This window comes from Caretta caretta, chromosome 23 (assembly GCF_965140235.1).
Source record: "Caretta caretta isolate rCarCar2 chromosome 23, rCarCar1.hap1, whole genome shotgun sequence".
NCBI classification, from domain to species: Eukaryota; Metazoa; Chordata; order Testudines; family Cheloniidae; genus Caretta; species Caretta caretta.
In genome coordinates this window covers 14,604,001-14,623,719 of record NC_134228.1, presented here as the reverse complement: position 1 = coordinate 14,623,719, position 19,719 = coordinate 14,604,001, and the positions used below count along the sequence as shown (strand labels likewise).

The window sequence follows — 19,719 nt, the reverse complement described above, 5'->3', positions numbered from 1 at the left end:
ACTCCCGATCCGCAGCCTCTGCCCCCCGCAGCCCTGCCCCCTGCTCTGCTGGTATCCCTCACTCCCGAGCCGCAGCCCCCTGCCAGCCCTGCCCTGTCCCCCCCGCAGCCCTGCCGGTGCCCCTCACTCCCGACCTGCAGACCCCTGTTGCATTTGGCAAGCCTCCAACCCGACCCCCCCCCCGTCACTGGCGGGCATTTTGAGAGCTGTAAATACAGGGATCTGCCGCGCCAGTAGCCGGGCGATGAGCCCTGCGGGAGGCTGCATCTCACTGTCTGCTCAGGGGGATGAATTAGTTATGGCAGGATCCATTAGCGCTCATTTCTTCTCTGATGTCTTTCCTGGTTCCCGGCCCAGCCCCCACCGATCAGCGGGCCCAGCTGCCGAGCTGAGAGAGTCCAGGGCAGCGCTGAGATGCGGCCACCTCTGGGGCGGGGCAGCTGGGGAACAGCCGCACATAACACCACACGAGGATAGCTTGCCCAGCACTGAGATGCGGCCACCTCTGGGGTGGAGCAGCTGAGAACCAAAACTGGGGAATGGTGGGGAAGTAGGAAAAGGGTTGGATTGTCACCCCCTGGCCACGGTCTCTCTCAGCTATTGTGCTGGGATGGGAGAGATTTGAATTTCAGTGTCACACCCAAGCGGGACAGAGCAAGTGTGTGAGATGGATGGATAGATGTGGTGTCTGGGGAGGGATGGTGGATGGATGGATGGATGGGGTGTGTCGGGATGAATGGAAGGATGGATGGATGGAAGAATGGATAGACGGGGTGTTGGGATGGATGGGGTGTCGGGAAGAATGGAAGGATGGATGGGGATGGATGGATGGATGCATGGATGGGGTGTCAGGATGGATGGATGGATGGGGTGTGTCGGGACGAATGGAAGGATGGATGGAAGGATGGATGGATGGATGGGTGTGGGGATGGATGAATGGAGTGTCGGGATGGAATGGATGTGGTGTTGGGATGGATGGAAGGATGGACGGATGGGGTGTGGGGATGGATGGATGGATGGAAGGATGGATGGATGGACGGGTGTGGGGATGGATGGATGGAGTGTCGGGATGGATGGATGGATGGGGTGTCAGGATCCCATGGGGTGTCTGGGGATGGATGCATGGAAGGAAGGAGTGTTGGGTTGTATGGATGGATGGATGGATGGGGTGTTGGGATGGAAAGATGGATGGGGTTTGGAGATGGATGGGATGGTTGGATTGGATGTCTGGATGGATGCATGGAAGGATCGATGGATGGGGTGTCAGGATAGATGGATGGAAAGATGGATGTCTGGGGATGGATGGGTGGGGTGTTGGGATGAATGGATTGATCGATGGTGTGTTGGGATGGGTGCATGGAAGGATGTCTGGGGATGGATGGAAGGATGGGTGTCTGGGGATGGATGGAAGGATGGATGTGATGGTTGGATTGGGTGTCTGGATGGATGGATGCATGGAAGGATCGATGGATGGGGTGTCGGGATGGAAGGATGGATGTCTGGGGATGGATGGATGGATGGGTGGGGTGTTGGGATGGGTGGATGGATGGATGGATGGGTGCTGGGGATGGAGGGATGGATGGCGTGTTGGGATGGATCGATGGGGTGTTGGGATGGATGGACGGAAGGATGGATGGATGGGGTGTCGGGATAGATGGATGGAAGGATGGATGTCTGGGGATGGATGGATGGATGGGTGGGGTGTTGGGATGGATGGATGGGGTGTTGGGATGGATGGATGGAAGGATGGATGGATGGGTGTCTGGGGATGGATGGATGGATGGATGGATGGATGGATGGGTGGGGTATTGGGATGGATCGATGGGGTGTTGGGATGGGTGGATGGAAGGATGGATGGATGGGTGTCTGGGGATGGATGGATGGATGGTTGCGGTGTCGGGATGGATAGGGTGCATGGGGATCAAAGGGGTGTCTGGGGATGCTGCGAGGGCGATAGAAGGGGGTAGATGAGATAAGAGGAGGCCGATGTGGCTGTTTCTGACCCATACCGGAGACAGGGACTGTAACGGTGCTGCAGAGCGGTGAAAAGCAGCCCCCAGCTCCCCCACCTGCGCTGAGGTAAGGTGTGGACCCAGGGGTGGGGCAGGTTGTGTGACCTGGGGCGGGGGGGGGGGCCTCAGGCTGTCTGTGTGTATCGCAGTGTGGGTTTTGTCCATGCTGTTGCATGTACGTAGGACATCTGTGTCTATGTGTATCTTTTTTGCTGGGTGCGGATTTGTGGGTGCGTATCTCATTTGTGAGAAACGAATGGGACACGGGGTCTTTCCCCACAAAGCCAGGGATAAAAACCCAGGCATCCTGGCTTCCCCTCCTCCGCCCACCCCTGTTGTTTATCTTCCCGTCCCTGAGAGCTGATTATGTTCCCCCGAGAGTTGCAGATTTATGGGACTGTTATTTCCACCTCTGCTGCCCTCTGCTTTGAACCCAGGCGTCCGGGCGGAGAAATCAGGAAGCCAAGGCCCAGTGGCTGCCTCACCTCTGATGCCCCCACTTTCATCTCCTGCCAGCCTCAGTACCTGCTGCGCTGGGACCTCCCCCTCCCCCCAGCCACACAGAGCAGGACTCCTGGGTTCTTTCCCAAGCTCTAGGAGGGGAGTGGGGTTTGGTGGTTAGCGCAGGAGGGGGCTGAGAGCCAGGACTCCTGGGTTCTCTCCCTGCTTCTGGGAGGGGGAGTGGGGACTGGTGGTTAGAGCAGGGGGGGCTGAGAGCCAGGACTCCTGGGTTCTCTCCCTGCTTCTGGGAGGGGAGTGGGGTCTGGTGGTTAGAGCGGGGGGGCTGGGAGCCAGGACTCCTGGGTTCTCTCCCTGGCTCTGGGAGGAGGGTGGCATCTAGCGAAGGGGAAAAGTGCCTTGAAGAAGGGACAAAGGTAATTCAGTGTCAAAGAGCCTGAAATGAAGCCCAGGAGTCTGGGCTCCCAGCAACAGCCCCCCCCCAGTCTAACAACTAGCTCCCCCTCCCCACTTGTCTGCAGGGAGGGGTCACTCTGATGCGTCCGGTCATTCGCTGGCTCCCTTCCCACTTTCCACTCACCCAGCCAGAAGCCAAAGCCCAGAAAGTCCCAAGGCTGGGCGAGCAGGGGGCGCGGGTCGGGATTGAGGGGCACTGGCAGAACTGTGGTGGGGGGACAGGGCTGGGGGCGCAGAGGGCTGCGGGTCAGGGTTGAAAGGCACCAGCAGAGCTGTGTGGGGTGAGTTCTCTAACCATTACACCTGCTGTTCCTACCCTCGGGGCCCTGATGTCTGGCTGCAGCCCAATCCCCCCTGACGGTTGTGGGGCGGAAGCACGAGCGAAGGGAGTCTCCGGAGACCCTCGCAGATTCTCCAGGTCTGAGAGTAAGTGCCCTGCCTCATTGCAGCTCCTGAACTCCTAATGAGAATTCATCTGGCGCGTAGATGCAGCCACCTCTGGGGCGGGGAAGCTGGGGAACATATAACACTGCACAGGGATGGCTCGTGCGGCGTGGAGATGCAGCCACCTCTGGGGCAGGGCAGCTGGGGAAGAGTCACACAGCGGATGGGGTCGCTGCTGACAGTGTCTGGTTGCTCCCAGGGGATGTGGATTGTCCCAGCCGGAGATCTCTGCCTGGGGAAGAGGTTCATCCCAGCAAGGAGACATCGCTAATTCTCCCGCCCCTGACCACTGAGAAAGCAGGGAGAGGTATGAGGGAGGGGGGGTCTAGTGGTTAGAGCAGGGGGGCTGGGAGCCAGGACTCCTGGGTTCTCTCTCCAGCTCTGGGAGGAGGTGGGATAGATCGGGGGGTGGGGGGTCTTGGGAGCCAGGACTCCTGGTTTCTCTCCCCAGCTCTGGGAAGGGTGGGGGTCTGGTGGGGCAGATCGGGGGGGGGGGGGCGGGGCTGGAAGCCAGGACTCCTGGGTTCTCTCCCCAGCTCTGGGAATTATGGGGGTCTGGTGGGGCAGATCGGGGGGGGCGGCGCTGGGAGCCAGGACTCCTGGGTTCTCTCCCCAGCCCTGGGAGGGGAGGCAATGTGGTGGGGTAAAGCGGGGGGGGCCTGGGAGCCAGGACTCCTGGGTTCCATCTCCGCTGTCCCCTCTGCTTTCAGACTCCACACCCCAGCCCTTGGGGGGCCCTGTGGTCACCCGCTGCCCCGAGCGCTGGAGGGACAAGGCTCCGCTCCCCGCGCCCCCGCAGCCTCCTGTGGCTCCGGCCCAGCTGGGGAAGCAGCGTCTGGGCTCCACCGCATCTGTCTGCAGCCGCCAGAGCTGTAAATCCACCGCCTCACACATCCAGGAGGTGGCTGGGGATGGTGAGTGAGGGGCTGGGCTGGTGGGGGTGAGGGGCACCAGCAGAGCTGGGGGGAGCCCTGGGCTGGGGTGGCAGGAGCTGTGGGGTGGGAGTGAGGGGCACTGGCAGAGCTGAGGGTGGGGGGGAGGGGAACCCAGGGTTGGGTTCTGGTTGCCAGTTTCACCCAGAGTTGGGCATCGATTCAGCATCTGCCCGGGGTACCCCTGGGAACTTGTTAACGCAATAATTATTATGGCCATCTCCGCCCAGATAGAAAAGCAAACAGCCCCAGCAAGGGGGCTGGGCTGGGAGCCAGGACTCCTGGGTTCTCTCCCTGACTCTGGGAGGGGAATTGGTTCTGGTGGCTAGAGCGGGGGGACTGGGAGCCAGGACTCCTGGGTTCTCTCCCCGGCTCTGGGAGGGGAGTGGGGTGTTGGGGTGGCCTGGGATCCCAGACTCTTGGGTTCTCTCATCAGCTTAGCTAACCCTCTGCCCCCTCTTTCTCTCCCCCAGACCGCTGCGCTCACTGTGCCCTGGCCTGTGTGTTCTGCGAGTTCCTGGCGCTGTGCTCCCTGGCGCTGGATGGCCTGGACTGCGGGGCGCTGTGCCTGGCGGGGGGGTGCTGTGCTGGGGGGGACCCCCCGGGGCAGGGCTGCGGGGGAGGTGGCTGCCCCTGCGGAGGGGGGTGCGGGCTCCTCCAGGACTGCTGCGACCCTGCCGACTGCCTGGAAATCTGTCTGGAGTGCTGCTCCATCTGCTTCCCCGTCTGACCCAGGGGCAGGGGCTGAGCCCCCCTCCCCCGAGAACCCCACCCTACTCGGCAAGGGTCCCCAGCTCCTCACGATCCCACCCCGTTCCTGTCTGGTCCGAATCCTGGCTCTCTATGGGGTGATGTCATTGGATGGGCCGAGCCACGCCCCCATGGAGGGTGATGTCACCCAGTGGCCCAAGCCACACTTCCACTTATGTCATTCAATGGGACAAAGCCTATTGGCTACTCACCTGGGAGGTCCTCCCAATGCAACAAGCCCCACCCAACTCACTGGGGCCTCACCAGAGGTGGTACGCCACGCCCCCATTGGTGGTGATGTCACTGAGTGGAATAAGCCACACCCTATCTACTGTGATGTCATCAAAGGGTCTGCCCAGGTGTCTGGGCAGAGGGACAGCACCAAATAGCCCGGCAGGGCCTGCAGCAAGCCAGGCCTCATTCACTGTGGCATCAGGTGCACCAAGCCACGCCTCGATGCGGTGATGTCACTGAATGCGTGGGTGTGGCCGCCAGAGCTCCTCCTCCCCTGCTGTGACATCATCAAATGGACTCGGCTGTCACAAGGGGGAGGGGTATTAACTCTGTGGGTGCTGTCCCCAGCTCTGCCGGTGCCCCTCACTCCCGACCCGCAGCCCCTGCTAGCCCAGCCGTGGGCTCCCCTGCCCCACTTCACTTATGAGCTGGCTAAAGGTGGGTGCCATGTCTCCCAGGAGGAAGGATGATGGGGGCTGGGTTCCCTCAGGAGAACTGGAGACTCTGCTGGGATCCCCTTCTCACCCCCACAGAGACGGGAGGACACTGTGGCCCCCGAAGCCGCCCCCCCCCCGGCCTCAAAAAGCAGCAGGCAAAGGGGGAGTCCCCCCACGTTCGTTTGCTTTTAAATAAATCGCATGAATGAGCTCTTTTAAGCCGACCTCATTTTTTGGGGGGGGAAAGGGGTGTTGGGCTAGAACTCCCAGCATGCACTGCTCCTGATTGCCCCCCCAGCTAGAAATTCCTGCCATTGCCTCCCCAAGGAACTGCAAATCCCAGCATGCACTGCACCTGATCCTCCCCAGAGAACCATAAATCCCAGCAGGTTTCAGAGTAGCAGCCGTGTTAGTCTGTATTCGCAAAAAGAAAAGGAGGACTTGTGGCCCCTTAGAGACTAACCAATTTATTTGAGCATGAGCTTTCGTGAGCTACAGCTCACTTCATCGGATGCATACTGTGGAAAGTGTAGAAGATCTTTTTATATACACACAAAGCATGAAAAAATACCTCCTCCCACCCCACTCTCCTGCTGGTAATAGCTTATCTAAAGTGATCATCAATTTGGGCCATTTCCAGCACAAATCCAGGTTTTCTCACCCTCCGCCCGCCCCACACAAACTCACTCTCCTGCTGGTAATAGCCCATCCAAAGTGACCACTCTCTTTAAAATGTGTATGATAATCAAGGTGGGCCATTTCCAGCACAAATCCAGGTTTTCTCACCCCCCCACCCCCCTCCAAAAACCACACACACAAACTCACTCTCCTGCTGGTAATAGCTCATTCAAAGCGACCACTCTCCCTACAATGTGCATGATAATCAAGATGGGCCATTTCCAGCACAAATCCAGGTTTTCTCACCCCCCCCCCCGCCCCCCAACACACACACACAAACTCACTCTACTGCTGGCAATAGCTCATCCAAACTGACCACTCTCCTTACAATGTGCATGATAATCAAGGTGGGCCACTTCCAGCATAAATCCAAGTTTAACCAGAACGTCGGGGGGGGGGGGTGGGGTAGAAAAAAACAAGGGGAAATAGGCTACCTTGCATAATGACTTAGCCACTCCCAGTCTCTATTTAAGCCTAAATTAATAGTATCCAATTTGCAAATGAATTCAAATTCAGCAGTTTCTCGCTGGAGTCTGGATTTGAAGTTTTTTTGTTGTAAGATAGCGACCTTCATGTCTGTGATTGCGTGACCAGAGAGATTGAAGTGTTCTCCGACTGGTTTATGAATGTTATAATTCTTGACATCTGATTTGTGCCCATTTATTCTTTTACGTAGAGACTGTCCAGTTTGACCAATGTACATGGCAGAGGGGCATTGCTGGCACATGATGGCATATATCACATTGGTGGATGTGCAGGTGAACGAGCCTCAGAGCCTATCAGTTTGGATGAGCTATTGCCAGCAGGAGAGTGAGTTTGTGTGTGTGTTGGGGGGGGGGGGGGGGTGAGAAAACCTGGATTTGTGCTGGAAATGGCCCAACTTGATGATCACTTTAGATAAGCTATTACCAGCAGGACAGTGGGGTGGGAGGAGGTATTGTTTCATATTCTCTGTGTGTATATAAAGTCTGCTGCAGTTTCCATGGCATGCATCCGATAGAAGTGAGCTGTAGCTCACGAAAGCTCATGCTCAAATAAATTGGTTACTCTCTAAGGTGCCACAAGTCCTCCTTTTCTTTTTATAAATCCCAGCATGCACTGCTCCTGATTCCCCCCCCCCCCAGGGAACTACACATCCTAGCATGCATTGCTCTTGCTGGGTGGGGTCCCCGAAACACTACGGTCTCTATCCCAGCATGCACTGCTGCTGCAGGGTCCCAGATCACATGACCCACGGAGACTACAATTCCCACGATGCAGTGCTGCAGAGAGGCAGTCCGTCGCTGCTGTCCTACACTGCGCATGCGCTCACATAAGCCTCTTTTTTGCGCCTGCGCAATAGGGGAAAACCTCACGGGGGGGCTAGGCCTCCTGCGCAGGCGCAGCGAGAGCGAGCCGGTCTCTGCGCAGGCGCACTGAGGAAATCCCGACGCCGTCAGCCTAGCTCTGTTGTCCAGTTCAGCCCAGCCCCGAAGGCTGCCCTCCCCGCCCGACTCCATCCCCCCCAGCGCCGCCGCCGCCCTAGCTTCCGCTTCCGGCTTGGGAAATAACCACTTCCGGTTCGGCGCCGTCTCTCCGCGGGGTCGGTCGCGTGCGGCGCGGTAAGCAGTTGTCGGGCAAGGGAGGTTGTGCGCCTGCGCCGCCGCTGTGCTGGCGGGTGCTCGTGCGCATGCGCTCAGCGGGGACGGGGGGGACGCGCGTTCCAACGGCTGCAGGCACGTGCCCGTACTGCGCATGCGCTGTGGCTTCACCTTGTGCAACGCCCGAACGTTGGGCCTCAGGGCGCATGCGCAGAGGCGATAGCCATGAAGGTGGGTCCTACAAGAACATACCAGGTTGGGTGGGGGTGAAGGTGTTTGCTGAAGGAGGTTACCAGTGACGTATTACTGTAGGCCCTACAATAATATATGTGTATTCATCTGAGGGCTGCAATAATAGGTGGCTATTTATGTAGGTCCTACAGTAACGTTTGGTTTATTCCTGGTGGTGGGGATGGATTCGGCACCTTGCGACAACACGACTGACTTATTGTAGGGCCTACAATAACCTGCTCATCATTTACCAGGACTCTGGGTCAATCTACCAACTAGCGCAGGGCCTACAATCCCACATATGTAATTAATTTCGCTCCAGTGACAATTTACGTATTCATGGAGGGCCGACAATCATGTATCCACATTAATGCAGAACCTGTGTCGACATACTTCATTAGCGCAGGGCCCTAGAATAATATGCCTCTACTTAATTTGGATCCGGAAAATAAAAGATATGAAAGAAATTGAAAGATGATTGCTGGAGAGAGGGTTACCAGTCAACAGAGACTCCTCACCTTGGATATGTTTCTTAGAACAAAGGTATGGAGAAAAGCAAAGCACAGATAAGGTGGCAAAAACTACAGGGCAAAGCTGAAAAGGACTTTAGGGAGCAGTTGTGGAGAAGGTAAGGTCGGCACCACGTGCTGTAGAAGAGGATAAATCTGGGGATTTTATAGTGACAAGTGATGGGTGAATCAAAGGGGAAGGCTTCACTCCCAAAGAAATTTGGTGGTGAGGCGAGGAAGTACAAGAAGGGTTAAAAGATAATGGGGAAAAGTTTCAACTCTGTCAAAAGAGTAGGAGGAGGCATAGAAGAATGTAGTTGTAAAAGCGAAAGCAAAGGACGTTGAGGAACTTTATGCACGACTTGGAACACAGGAAGGGGAAAAAGAAGCGTATAGCCTGGCAGAAGGACAGGAGAGAAGCACCAAATATATATAGAAAGGGAGGTTCATGAAAGATGAAACTGGTAGGCAGTTGACTGATGATAGTCCCATAACGGATCCATGGAACGGGGTTTTGAACAAATGAAGAAAGCCCAGGAGAGCCCTCCCACTTCGAAAAGCGCTGAAGCCCTTTCTTGTTCAATTTCATCCTGAACGCCCTCACAAGGAACAACTCCAGTGGCTAGAAGCTGAAGCTGGACAAATTAAGCCTGGAAATAAGGTGTCAATTTTTAATGAGCGGAATTAATCATGGGAACAGTGTACTAAGGGTCATGGTGCATTCTCCATCACTAGCAATTTTTCCAATCAAGATTGGATGTTTTTCTAAAATATCGACTCTAGGAATTATTTTGGGGAAGTTTCGTGGCCTGGGTTGTACAATAAATTTACAATTATTTAAGGACAGTCTCTACTACGTTCTCAAACAGCATTTTTCTTACTTTGCCTGTCTGTAAATTTTGCTTATTATCGATGGAAATATTTTTTTGTCTGTTGGTGGGCGTCTGCTAAAATCGACGTTTACTAAGATTTACTATTTAAAGAAAACTCTATTCCTTCCAAGCCTAAAGATACTCTAGAAGAGGATCTGGATAATTGGAGAGACGTATTGGAGAATCATGGGCTCAAAATAAGCCTGTGATTTCAATAGCGTGAACACTCAAGAATAGCCTTGAAGCTAGATGGGTGGACAGTACCGAAAATGTAAAGTTTCAAGTATCATGAGTTCTAGAATCCGGGAAAATGAGGAAATAGAGGACACAATTAAACCTGGAACAATAAATACCTGGCTCAAGATGGAGAGAAGTGGCGCGGTACGTATCAGGAAGATACTGAGAAAATTAAAAGGGCAAGTGTCGAAAATCGTGCTCCATCCTCTCTTAATGCAAAGAAGAAACGTGAGGAAATGATCTGTTCTGCAGAAACGCACACACTGAGGGGGATGAGTGGTGAGAACAAGAAGGACCATGCGAGGGATGAGTATGTCACAGACATACTCAAAGTAACCCCTATAAAGGAAAAAAAAGGCCCAGATTGTTTGGTCACAAAAGCGCGGGCCGGACAATTATGTGGGTGAGAGAGTCCAGAAGGTCAAGAGTGATGTAAAAAGACAGAGAGGCCAACCCAAGAAGAAGTAGGGTGATAGAAGATATGAAATGGAACAGAGCACTTTGGAGGGAGAGGATTCGTACAGCAGAGTCTGTTTGATTAGATAAGGAGGACGACTTAATTTGAGGCTTGTATCAATAAATCATTTAGGGTAGGGCCTACTATAACAGATCCACATCAACCTGGCTTCTTTGTCAGTACTCCTGTTATTTAGGATCGCAGGGTTTTGATTTTTGTCAGTCAATGTTCACTGCCCACATCGACGGAAGAATATTTCTAGCGATAAGAGTCTAAATTCCCAGCTAGGCAAAGTAAGAGAAATCCTGCTTGAGACCTGATTGAGGATACTGACTGTATATGCTGGATAGCCGAGGAAGAATTGCTCCTCCCTGATTTCGACAAAATATACATGGGCCAGAAGTATGTTAATAAACTTATTGCAAACGAGTTGCTCACTAACTCTGCAAACAGACTGGTGATAATGCTGCTGGCATTTGTATATTTTAACCTGTGGTGTTGACAACTTGTAACGAGTATAAAGCTTTAACTTCTGGAATCTTGGCATCTCCCGTCATTAAGCAATTGTCTCACCCAGCCCATAATTTCCTGCAACTGCAAAAATCTAAATTGATAAAAATAAAGATGCGTGAAGCCCATAATTTTGTCAACCCGTGAATATTTAAATGGATGAAACCAGAAAAAAGCACTTAAAAATAAATGTCGACATTATCCATTTAATTATACTAAGAAACCTATTTCTGCCAAGCCTCCCATTTATTGTAGGTCCTACAGAAACATATCCACATTAAATTTGGTCCATTGCCACTGTACCTATTAATGTAGATGCCTTAGGATCACGCTACAAGCAGCCTACCTCAGTTTCCCTTTTTCAACTAGTCAAAACTTCAGCCAGGTTTTTTCTTGCTTAGAAATACTTCTCCTTGGGGATTGGTTCCGTGACGGGTTGGACCTCCCTGGGATGTCACCTGGTGTGCTGTGACACCCCTGAGTCTGCCTGTTCTGCCAGCATCGGCCTCCTTTAGCCAGTCTTGCTAAACCTCCTCTCACACACACCCAGCTGCAGATCAGCTCTGGGAAGACTCATCTTGAGGGACATGCTCCAGCACTCAGATGTGCACCTCCCTTGGAGTGCAGACCCAAAGATGTATTCTATTCGCCTCTTCCCTCAAGGTGGAAGAGAGTATGCACAATTTCTCGCCCCCCCAGTTAGAAATCACATAGACTGGGTTGTATTATAATCCAGAAATCAACATATTCACTATAACAGGTGTATTTTAAGTAGTTAAGGAGGTAACAGACGGAACAAGGCAGATTACGAAGAAAATAGAGCACGCAAACGAAGCTTAATACGCTACAGAAACTGGTTACATGTGAGTTCTCACCCGAAATGTGGTTCTAATAATCTTCTTCCTGGGCCAGATGCCCTTCCAGCCTGGGCCCAGTTCTCTCCCCCTGTAGTCATCTTGGGTGGGGTAGCAGGGGAGAATGACGACCAGGATTACCTCACTCCCCACCCTGAAATAGGATTTGCATGAGGCAGGAGCCCTTTGTTTTCCTAGTCTGACCCCCCCCGCCCCTTCCAGTGGAAAGTTACAAGAAGTCCCAGGTAATGTTTTAATATTAGGTGACAAGCCCGCCTGACTCTGTAGGATCACAGTGTCCCTGAGGCAGGGGCAGTACGGAGGGTCCGCAGGAAGGCCAAGCTTTTCACAGACCCTTGTCCTCGCTGATGGGCCATCCGCCCTGTCTGGCTTTTCCGTTCTTGTACCTGAAGCGTTAGCAGGGGGCGTCACCCAAAGTAGCGTAATTGAAATACAGATACAGAGTCAATATTCCCAACTTCAGATACAAAAACTTGAGCCCTGGGCCATTAAAACTACTTTGAAAGGGCCTCCGATAATATATCCATGTTAATTTAGGTCGAGGGCCATTACACCTGTTAGTGTAGGGCCTACAGTAATGTATCGGTGTTCGTTTAGAACCTTTGTCCATATATCTGTTAATGCAGGACCTACAGTAATAGATCCCTCATTAATTTGGCTCCAGTGCCATGAGACCTATTATTGTAGGGCCTGTAGTAACGTGTCTCAGCTAATTCCGCCTTAGCAACACAAAAGTCTTTTCGTTAAGAAGCGAACAACCCCGGTGCCGAGCCGGGAAGGGTGGATAACTGGCCCTCATCCTTTGCCCTCCAGGCCCGGGGGCGTCAGAGCCGAAATGGGGCGCTCGTCGAAGGACAAGCGGGACATCTACTACCGCCTGGCGAAGGAGGAGGGCTGGCGGGCCCGCAGTGCCTTCAAACTCCTGCAGCTGGACGAGGAGTTCCAGCTGTTTGAGGGTAAACCGGGAACCGGCCCCAGCCCCCGGCCCCGCCCCGACTTGCTGCAGCCCCTTAGAATCATAGAATCATAGAATATCAGGGTTGGAAGGGACCCCAGAAGGTCATCTAGTCCAACCCCCTGCTCAAAAGCAGGACCAATTCCCAGTTAAATCATCCCAGCCAGGGCTTTGTCAAGCCTGACCTTAAAAACCTCTAAGGAAGGAGATTCTACCACCTCCCTAGGTAACGCATTCCAGTGTTTCACCACCCTCTTAGTGAAAAAGTTTTTCCTAATATCCAATCTAAACCTCCCCCACTGCAACTTGAGACCATTACTCCTCGTTCTGTCATCTGATACCATTGAGAACAGTCTAGAGCCATCCTCTTTGGAACCCCCTTTCAGGTAGTTGAAAGTAGCTATCAAATCCCCCCTCATTCTTCTCTTCTGCAGGCTAAACAATCCCAGCTCCCTCAGCCTCTCCTCATAACTCATGTGTTCCAGTCCCCTAATCATTTTTGTTGCCCTTCGCTGGACTCTCTCCAATTTATCCACATCCTTCTTGTAGTGCGGGGCCCAAAACTGGACACAGTACTCCAGATGAGGCCTCACCAATGTCGAATAGAGGGGAACGATCACGTCCCTCGATCTGCTCGCTATGCCCCTACTTATACATCCCAAAATGCCATTGGCCTTCTTGGCAACAAGGGCACACTGCTGACTCATATCCAGCTTCTCGTCCACTGTCACCCCTAGGTCCTTTTCCGCAGAACTGCTGCCTAGCCATTCGGTCCCTAGTCTGTAGCTGTGCATTGGGTTCTTCCGTCCTAAGTGCAGGACCCTGCACTTATCCTTATTGAACCTCATCAGATTTCTTTTGGCCCAATCCTCCAATTTGTCTAGGTCCTTCTGTATCCTATCTCTCCCCTCCAGCGTATCTACCACTCCTCCCAGGTGTATTATGGTAGCCCCCATCTGTTGTGCCACGCGCTGCACAAAGCCTGGTGGAGACTGAGGTCCCGTTGTGCTGCCCAATCCCTTGGGAGAACTCAGGCGTCCTGGCTTTCCAGCTCCCCTGCTCTAACCACTAGATCCCACTCCCTTCTCAGAGCTGGGAGAGAACCCAGGAGTCCTGTCTCCAAGCCCCCCTGCTCTAACCACCTGACCCCACTCCAGTCTCAGAGCTGGGAGAGAGTCCTGGCTCCCAGCCCCCTCCCCCAGCTCTAACCACCTGACCCCACTGCCCTTCCAGAGCTGAGGGGAGAACCCAGGTGTCCTGGCTCCCAGTCCCCCCGCTCTCATTCTCTCCCTGCAGGGGTGCGCCGGGCGGTCGATCTCTGTGCTGCCCCAGGCAGCTGGAGCCAGGTTCTGAGCAGGAAGCTGAAGTGAGTGGGAAGCGGGGGGTGGGGATTGGAGGTGGAGGGAGGATGGGGGGGGCAGGCTAGCAGGGGGCAATATGGGGGAATGGGAGGGGGTGGGACTGGGTGATTGGAAGGGTGAAGGCGGGATTGGGAGGGTCACAGTGGTGTGGGGGGATAGGAGGGGAGGCAATGGAGTAGAAGGGGGTGGGACAGGGTGTGGGGAAATGGGGCAGGAGGGAGTGCGGTGATCTAGGCGGGGTGAGGTGGGAGGGGGAGGGCGGGGTGGGATGGGAGTGGGGGCGTGGGTGAGACTGGGGTGTAGCAGCAGGTGGGAAGGGGAAGCCGCCCCCTGGCTGTCTCTCACCCCCGCCTGTCCCCCAGGGGCGGTGCTGGGGAGGGCTCTGACTCTGTGAAGATTGTCGCAGTCGATCTCCAGGCCATGGCTCCGCTCCCGGGGGTGGTCCAGATCCAGGGGGACATCACCAAGGTACGTGGGGGGGCCACGCCAGCCCATCCCCCCCGCCCCCCCCCCATCCGAGTCCGTCTGTCCCGAACCGTAACCCGGCCCATCTGTCCCCCGCCAGGTCTCCACGGCACAGGAGATCATCCAGCACTTCGAAGGGCAGCCGGCTGACCTGGTGGTCTGTGACGGGGCCCCCGACGGTGAGTGGGAGCAGCCCGCCTGGCTCCAGGTGGGAGGGGGGTGCGGGGCTCCTCGCTGGCGCCCCATGGTGGGCACCGCGTGGGGTAGGACTGGGCCCCACTGAGCCCCCTCTCCCCTCCTGGCTTGCAGTGACCGGCCTTCATGATATCGACGAATACATCCAAGCGCAGCTGCTGCTAGCGGTGAGTACCCTGCCTGGCTGCAAAGGGGCACCCCCTGCCAAGCCCCGCTCCCCTCGGCACAGCGCCCCCGTCAGGTGATTCCATCCCCCAATCCCCCCCTGCAGTTTCAATCGCTACCTGTCCCAAATGGCTGTTCCCAAGCTGCCCCGACCCAGAGGTGGCTGCATCTGAGCGCCGGGCGAGCCGTACCCATGCGGCGTTATGTGTGGCTGTTCCCCAATTTCCCCACCCCAGAGGTGGCTGCATCTCAGTGCCGAGAGAGCTGTCCCTGTTTTATTAAGGATTTTGGCATTCGCTGATAATTTCCTTTTCTCCTTCTCATTCCAGGCTCTGAACATCACGACCCACGTCCTGAATAAAGGAGGCACCTTTGTGGCCAAGGTAAATATTAGGCCCTCTAAGAAGCCCCGGGGTCCTAGCTGAAGGGGTAACAGCCGCAAGGGGGTGACTCACCTGGTGCTGAGATGCAGCCACCTCTGGGACAGGGCGGCTGGGGAACAGTGCCCTCTAGCTGTGGCCATGTCTCTGGACGATTGGAGTTGTAACTGAGGGAATAGGGGTGTGATGCCAGGGGGCAACATGCTGATGGGGTGCGGGGCGTGGGGCACTCTCCCCTGGCAGTCAGGGCTGGGGGCCGGGAGGTGCCGTGCTGCGGGGCGTGGGGCGCTCTCCCCTGGCAGTCAGGGCCGGGGGCCGGGAGGTGCCGTGCTGCGGGGAGCGGGGCGTGGGGCACTCTCCCCTGGCAGTCAGGGCCGGGGGCCGGGAGGTGCCGTGCTGTGGGGAGCTGGGCGTGGGGCGCTCTCCCCTGGCAGTCAGGGCCGGGGGCCGGGAGGTGCCGTGCCGCGGGGCGTGGGGCGCTCTCCCCTGGCAGTCAGGGCCGGGGGCCGGGAGGTGCCGTGCTGCGGGGAGCGGGGCGTGGGGCGCTCTCCCCTGGCAGTCAGGGCTGGGGGCCGGGAGGTGCCGTGCTGCGGGGAGTGGGGCACTCTCCCCTGGCAGTCAGGGCCGGGGGCCGGGAGGTGCCGTGCTGTGGGGAGCGGGGCGTGGGGCGCTCTCCCCTGGCAGTCAGGGCCGGGGGCCGGGAGGTGCCGTGCTGTGGGGAGTGGGGCGCTCTCCCCTGGCAGTCAGGGCCGGGGGCTGGGAGGTGCCGTGCTGCGGGGAGCGGGGCGTGGGGCGCTCTCCCCTGGCAGTCAGGGCCGGGGGCCGGGAGGTGCCGTGCTGCGGGGAGCGGGGCGTGGGGCGCTCTCCCCTGGCAGTCAGGGCTGGGGGCCGGGAGGTGCCGTGCTGCGGGGCGTGGGGCGCTCTCCCCTGGCAGTCAGGGCCGGGGGCCGGGAGGTGCCGTGCTGCGGGGCGTGGGGCGCTCTCCCCTGGCAGTCAGGGCGGGGGGCCGGGAGGTGCCGTGCTGCGGGGAGCGGGGCGCTCTCCCCTGGCAGTCAGGGCGGGGGGCCGGGAGGTGCCGTGCTGCGGGGCGTGGGGCGCTCTCCCCTGGCAGTCAGGGCGGGGGGCCAGGAGGTGCCGTGCTTCGGGGAGCGGGGCGTGGGGCGCTCTCCCCTGGCAGTCAGGGCTGGGGGCCGGGAGGTGCCATGCTGCGGGGAGTGGGGAGCGGGGCGCTCTCCCCTGGCAGTCAGGGCGGGGGGCCGGGAGGTGCCGTGCTGCGGGGCGTGGGGCGCTCTCCCCTGGCAGTCAGGGCGGGGGGCCGGGAGGTGCCGTGCTGCGGGGCGTGGGGCGCTCTCCCCTGGCAGTCAGGGCGGGGGGCCGGGAGGTGCCGTGCTTCGGGGAGCGGGGCGTGGGGCGCTCTCCCCTGGCAGTCAGGGCTGGGGGCCGGGAGGTGCCGTGCTGCGGGGCGTGGGGCGCTCTCCCCTGGCAGTCAGGGCGGGGGGCCGGGAGGTGCCGTGCTGCGGGGCGTGGGGCGCTCTCCCCTGGCAGTCAGGGCGGGGGGCCGGGAGGTGCCGTGCTGCGGGGCGTGGGGCGCTCTCCCCTGGCAGTCAGGGCGGGGGGCCGGGAGGTGCCGTGCTGCGGGGCGTGGGGCGCTCTCCCCTGGCAGTCAGGGCGGGGGGCCAGGAGGTGCCGTGCTTCGGGGAGCGGGGAGCGGGGCGTGGGGCGCTCTCCCCTGGCAGTCAGGGCCGGGCGCTGGGGACACCATTGGGATCGTTGCTGCACTGCCCCCTGCTGGCCTGTCACCATGTTCCCACGTTGCCCTAGATCTTCCGGGGGAAGGACGTGACGCTTCTCTACTCCCAGCTCCGCATCTTCTTTCCTGACGTCACCTGCGCCAAACCCCGGAGCAGCCGAAACTCCAGCATCGGTGAGGGCAGAACTGGGTGTGCCAGTGGGGCAGATCCAGGGGTTGGGAGGGTATCCGGGTGGCCGGGCTGTCCCCTGAAAGGACCCAACTGCTCTGTCCCCGGGTGGGCTAAGCCTCCGGGGGCAGGCATCTTTTTGATGTTGGGGGGCACACCCAGATCCTTTTATCCAGCGCCCCCTCCTCGGAGCCGTGCCAACCCCACGCGCCCCCCGAGGTTTGTATGCTCCGTGTCCAAGGCTCATCTCCCATGGGAAGTGTAAAGCACGTTAGACACAGACACGCTCTGCACGGAGCCCCACACATGGGTGATCAGCAGGGGGCGCTCTCCCTTGGCAGTCAGGGCTGGGCAGTAGCGGGCACCGTGGGGTGGGGGACTGGAGGGGGGATGCTGTGCTGCGGGGCAGGGGGCTCAGCCGGGGGCACTCTCCCCTGGCAGGCAGGGCTGGGCGCTGCGGGGCCAAGCAAACAGATATCACATTCTGTGCCTCCCCCAGCTACATTAGGTCCCATCAACTTGAGCCCTGAGATGCCCAAATCTGTTCCGTCTAGTCTCCTGTCGGGCACCCCCTTTGCCAGCCTCGCCAGGTGCCCCCCAGGCCCTTGCCAGGGGGATCTACCCCATGGCAAACCTGCACCTTGGCTCGGTGCTCTGTTGGTCTCCAGAGAGATTCCCTCTCAATGGCGGGTGTTTAAAATCGACGACCTTTGCCACCCGCTTCTTGGCGAAGGGCTGGGAACCCAGCTCAGGCCTGCTGCCCAGGGTTTGCTGGCAGGGAAGGCTTCGACTCCAGGTGAGGCTCGCGCCCGCTCTTCATAAATTGGACGGGCGCCCCGACTCACCGCACACCCCTAACCACGTCTCTCCCGCCTCCAGAGGCCTTTGTTGTCTGCCGGGGGTACTGCCCGCCCGAGGGCTACGTGCCCAATATGTCCAACCCCCTGCTGGACCATTGCTACGGTAAGGAGCTGTGCTTCAGAGAGTGGGGGGCTCGGCAGGGGGTGCTTTCCCCTGGCAGGCAGGGCTGGGCGCTGGGGGGGCACTGTGCCATTGGGGGCTCGGCAGGGGGTGCTTTCCCCTGGCAGGCAGGTCTGGGCGCTGGGGGGGCACTGTGCCATTGGGGGCTCGGCAGGGGGTGCTTTCCCCTGGCAGGCAGGTCTGGGCGCTGGGGGGGCACTGTGCCATTGGGGGCTCGGCAGGGGGTGCTTTCCCCTGGCAGGCAGGTCTGGGCGCTGGGGGGGCACTGTGCCATTGGGGGCTCGGCAGGGGGTGCTTTCCCCTGGCAGGCAGGGCTGGGCACTGGGGGGCACTGTGCCATGGGGGGCTCGGCAGGGGGTGCTTTCCCCTGACAGGCAGGTCTGGGCGCTGGGGGGGCACTGTGCCATGGGGGGCTCGGCAGGGGGTGCTTTCCCCTGGCAGGCAGGGCTGGGCGCTGGGGGGCACTGTGCCATGGGGGGCTCGGCCGGGGGTGCTTTCCCCTGACAGGCAGGTCTGGGCGCTGGGGGGCACTGTGCCATGGGGGGCTCGGCAGGGGGTGCTTTCCCCTGGCAGGCAGGGCTGGGCGCTGGGGGGGCACTGTGCCATGGGGAGCAGGACTGGGCTGTAGCGGGCACCGTGGGGTGTGGGGCTTGGCAGGGGGTGCTTTCCCCTTTCAGGCTGGGCGCTGGGGGGCACCATGCCACAGGGCGCAGGGCTCAGCAGGGGGTGCTCTTCCTCAGTCGGCTCTTGCTTATGTCTGTGCCTTTCCAGATGTGGATTTTAACCAGCTGGAAGGTCCCAACAGAGTCATTGTCCCGTTCTTGGCCTGTGGGGATCTGAGCTCCTACGACTCGGACCGGACGTATCCCCTCCAGGTGGGACTGCAGGGATCGGGGCGGGATCCCGGCAGCGGGGGAGGCGGGCGGGGCGGGGCCTCGCAGGCTGGGAGGGGGGGTGGGGGGGATCCCGGCAGCGGGGGAGGCGGCCGGGGCGGGGACTCGCAGGCTGGGGGGGATCCCGGCAGCCGGGGAGGCGGGCAGGCATGCTGGCACCCCCTGTACACCCGTCTCTCTCTCCCCCTCTGCAGCTGGCCCCAGGGAAGGAATACAGCTATGTGCCCCCCACCCAGCCCCCCATCCGTCCCCCCTACCAGGAAGCCTGCTTCTTGAAGAGGAACAACCGATTGGCTAGGGAGCCTGGGCCGTCCCGGTTGGAGGAGCCTGGCCCCGCCCCCTCATATGGGTCAGCGTCAGAACCTCAGGCCTGCCCCCCGGAGGCAGCTGTTGAAAATGTCCTGGCGTCTCTGTCTGTGTCACCATAGTGTGTGTGTCCGTGTGTGTGTCCGTCCCTGCCAGGGATGAGCCCTGCTCCGCATCTGTGAAAAGAGCATTTTAATTTAACCCGTAATGTCCGGTCTTCGCAGGGGACTCTCCCCGCCCCTGCTTCTATTTTAATAAAGACTCACGGAGAGGTCACCAGTGGATGCCTTTCAACCTGAGCCCTGCGTCACCTTGGCAATCTTCCCCTTCAGGGATATCATGGAGCAGGGAGTTCTGCTGGTTAACGGCGGTAGCTTCTTCCCTCGGTTAGCAGCCCACCCGTTGTTGCCTTACCCCCTTTGAAGC

At 58.4% G+C, this 19,719-nt stretch overlaps 2 protein-coding genes across 4 annotated transcripts; both read left to right on the top strand.

Annotated features, from left to right (window-relative positions):
• The first annotated feature begins 1,682 nt into the window (after positions 1 to 1,682).
• On the top strand, positions 1,683 to 5,934 carry LOC125628431 (myoD family inhibitor). 3 transcript variants are annotated; one of them, XR_012665803.1, is made up of 5 exons: positions 1,683 to 2,079; positions 3,271 to 3,353; positions 3,571 to 3,678; positions 4,082 to 4,285; positions 4,777 to 5,934. XR_012665803.1 is itself a non-coding variant. In XM_048833470.2 (4 exons), the coding sequence occupies exons 1-4, from the start codon at positions 3,257 to 3,259 to the stop codon at positions 5,031 to 5,033; spliced, it is 666 nt and encodes a 221-aa protein (XP_048689427.1). In that variant the 5' UTR covers positions 2,876 to 3,256; the 3' UTR covers positions 5,034 to 5,934. The 3 variants fall into 3 exon arrangements, 2 of the variants coding, with proteins under 2 accessions (XP_048689427.1, XP_074978403.1); XM_048833470.2 differs by lacking the exon at positions 1,683 to 2,079 and having other exon boundaries at positions 2,876 to 3,353; XM_075122302.1 differs by lacking the exons at positions 1,683 to 2,079; positions 3,571 to 3,678 and having other exon boundaries at positions 2,876 to 3,353.
• A 1,860-nt stretch (positions 5,935 to 7,794) lies between these two features.
• FTSJ1 (FtsJ RNA 2'-O-methyltransferase 1) lies at positions 7,795 to 19,569 on the top strand. Its single transcript, XM_048833136.2, has 11 exons — positions 7,795 to 8,003; positions 12,487 to 12,629; positions 13,925 to 13,994; positions 14,352 to 14,457; positions 14,555 to 14,633; positions 14,764 to 14,816; positions 15,144 to 15,197; positions 17,016 to 17,118; positions 17,993 to 18,076; positions 18,866 to 18,969; positions 19,182 to 19,569. The coding sequence occupies exons 2-11, from the start codon at positions 12,509 to 12,511 to the stop codon at positions 19,413 to 19,415; spliced, it is 1,008 nt and encodes a 335-aa protein (XP_048689093.1). The 5' UTR covers positions 7,795 to 8,003; positions 12,487 to 12,508; the 3' UTR covers positions 19,416 to 19,569.
• The last annotated feature ends 150 nt before the right edge of the window (positions 19,570 to 19,719 follow it).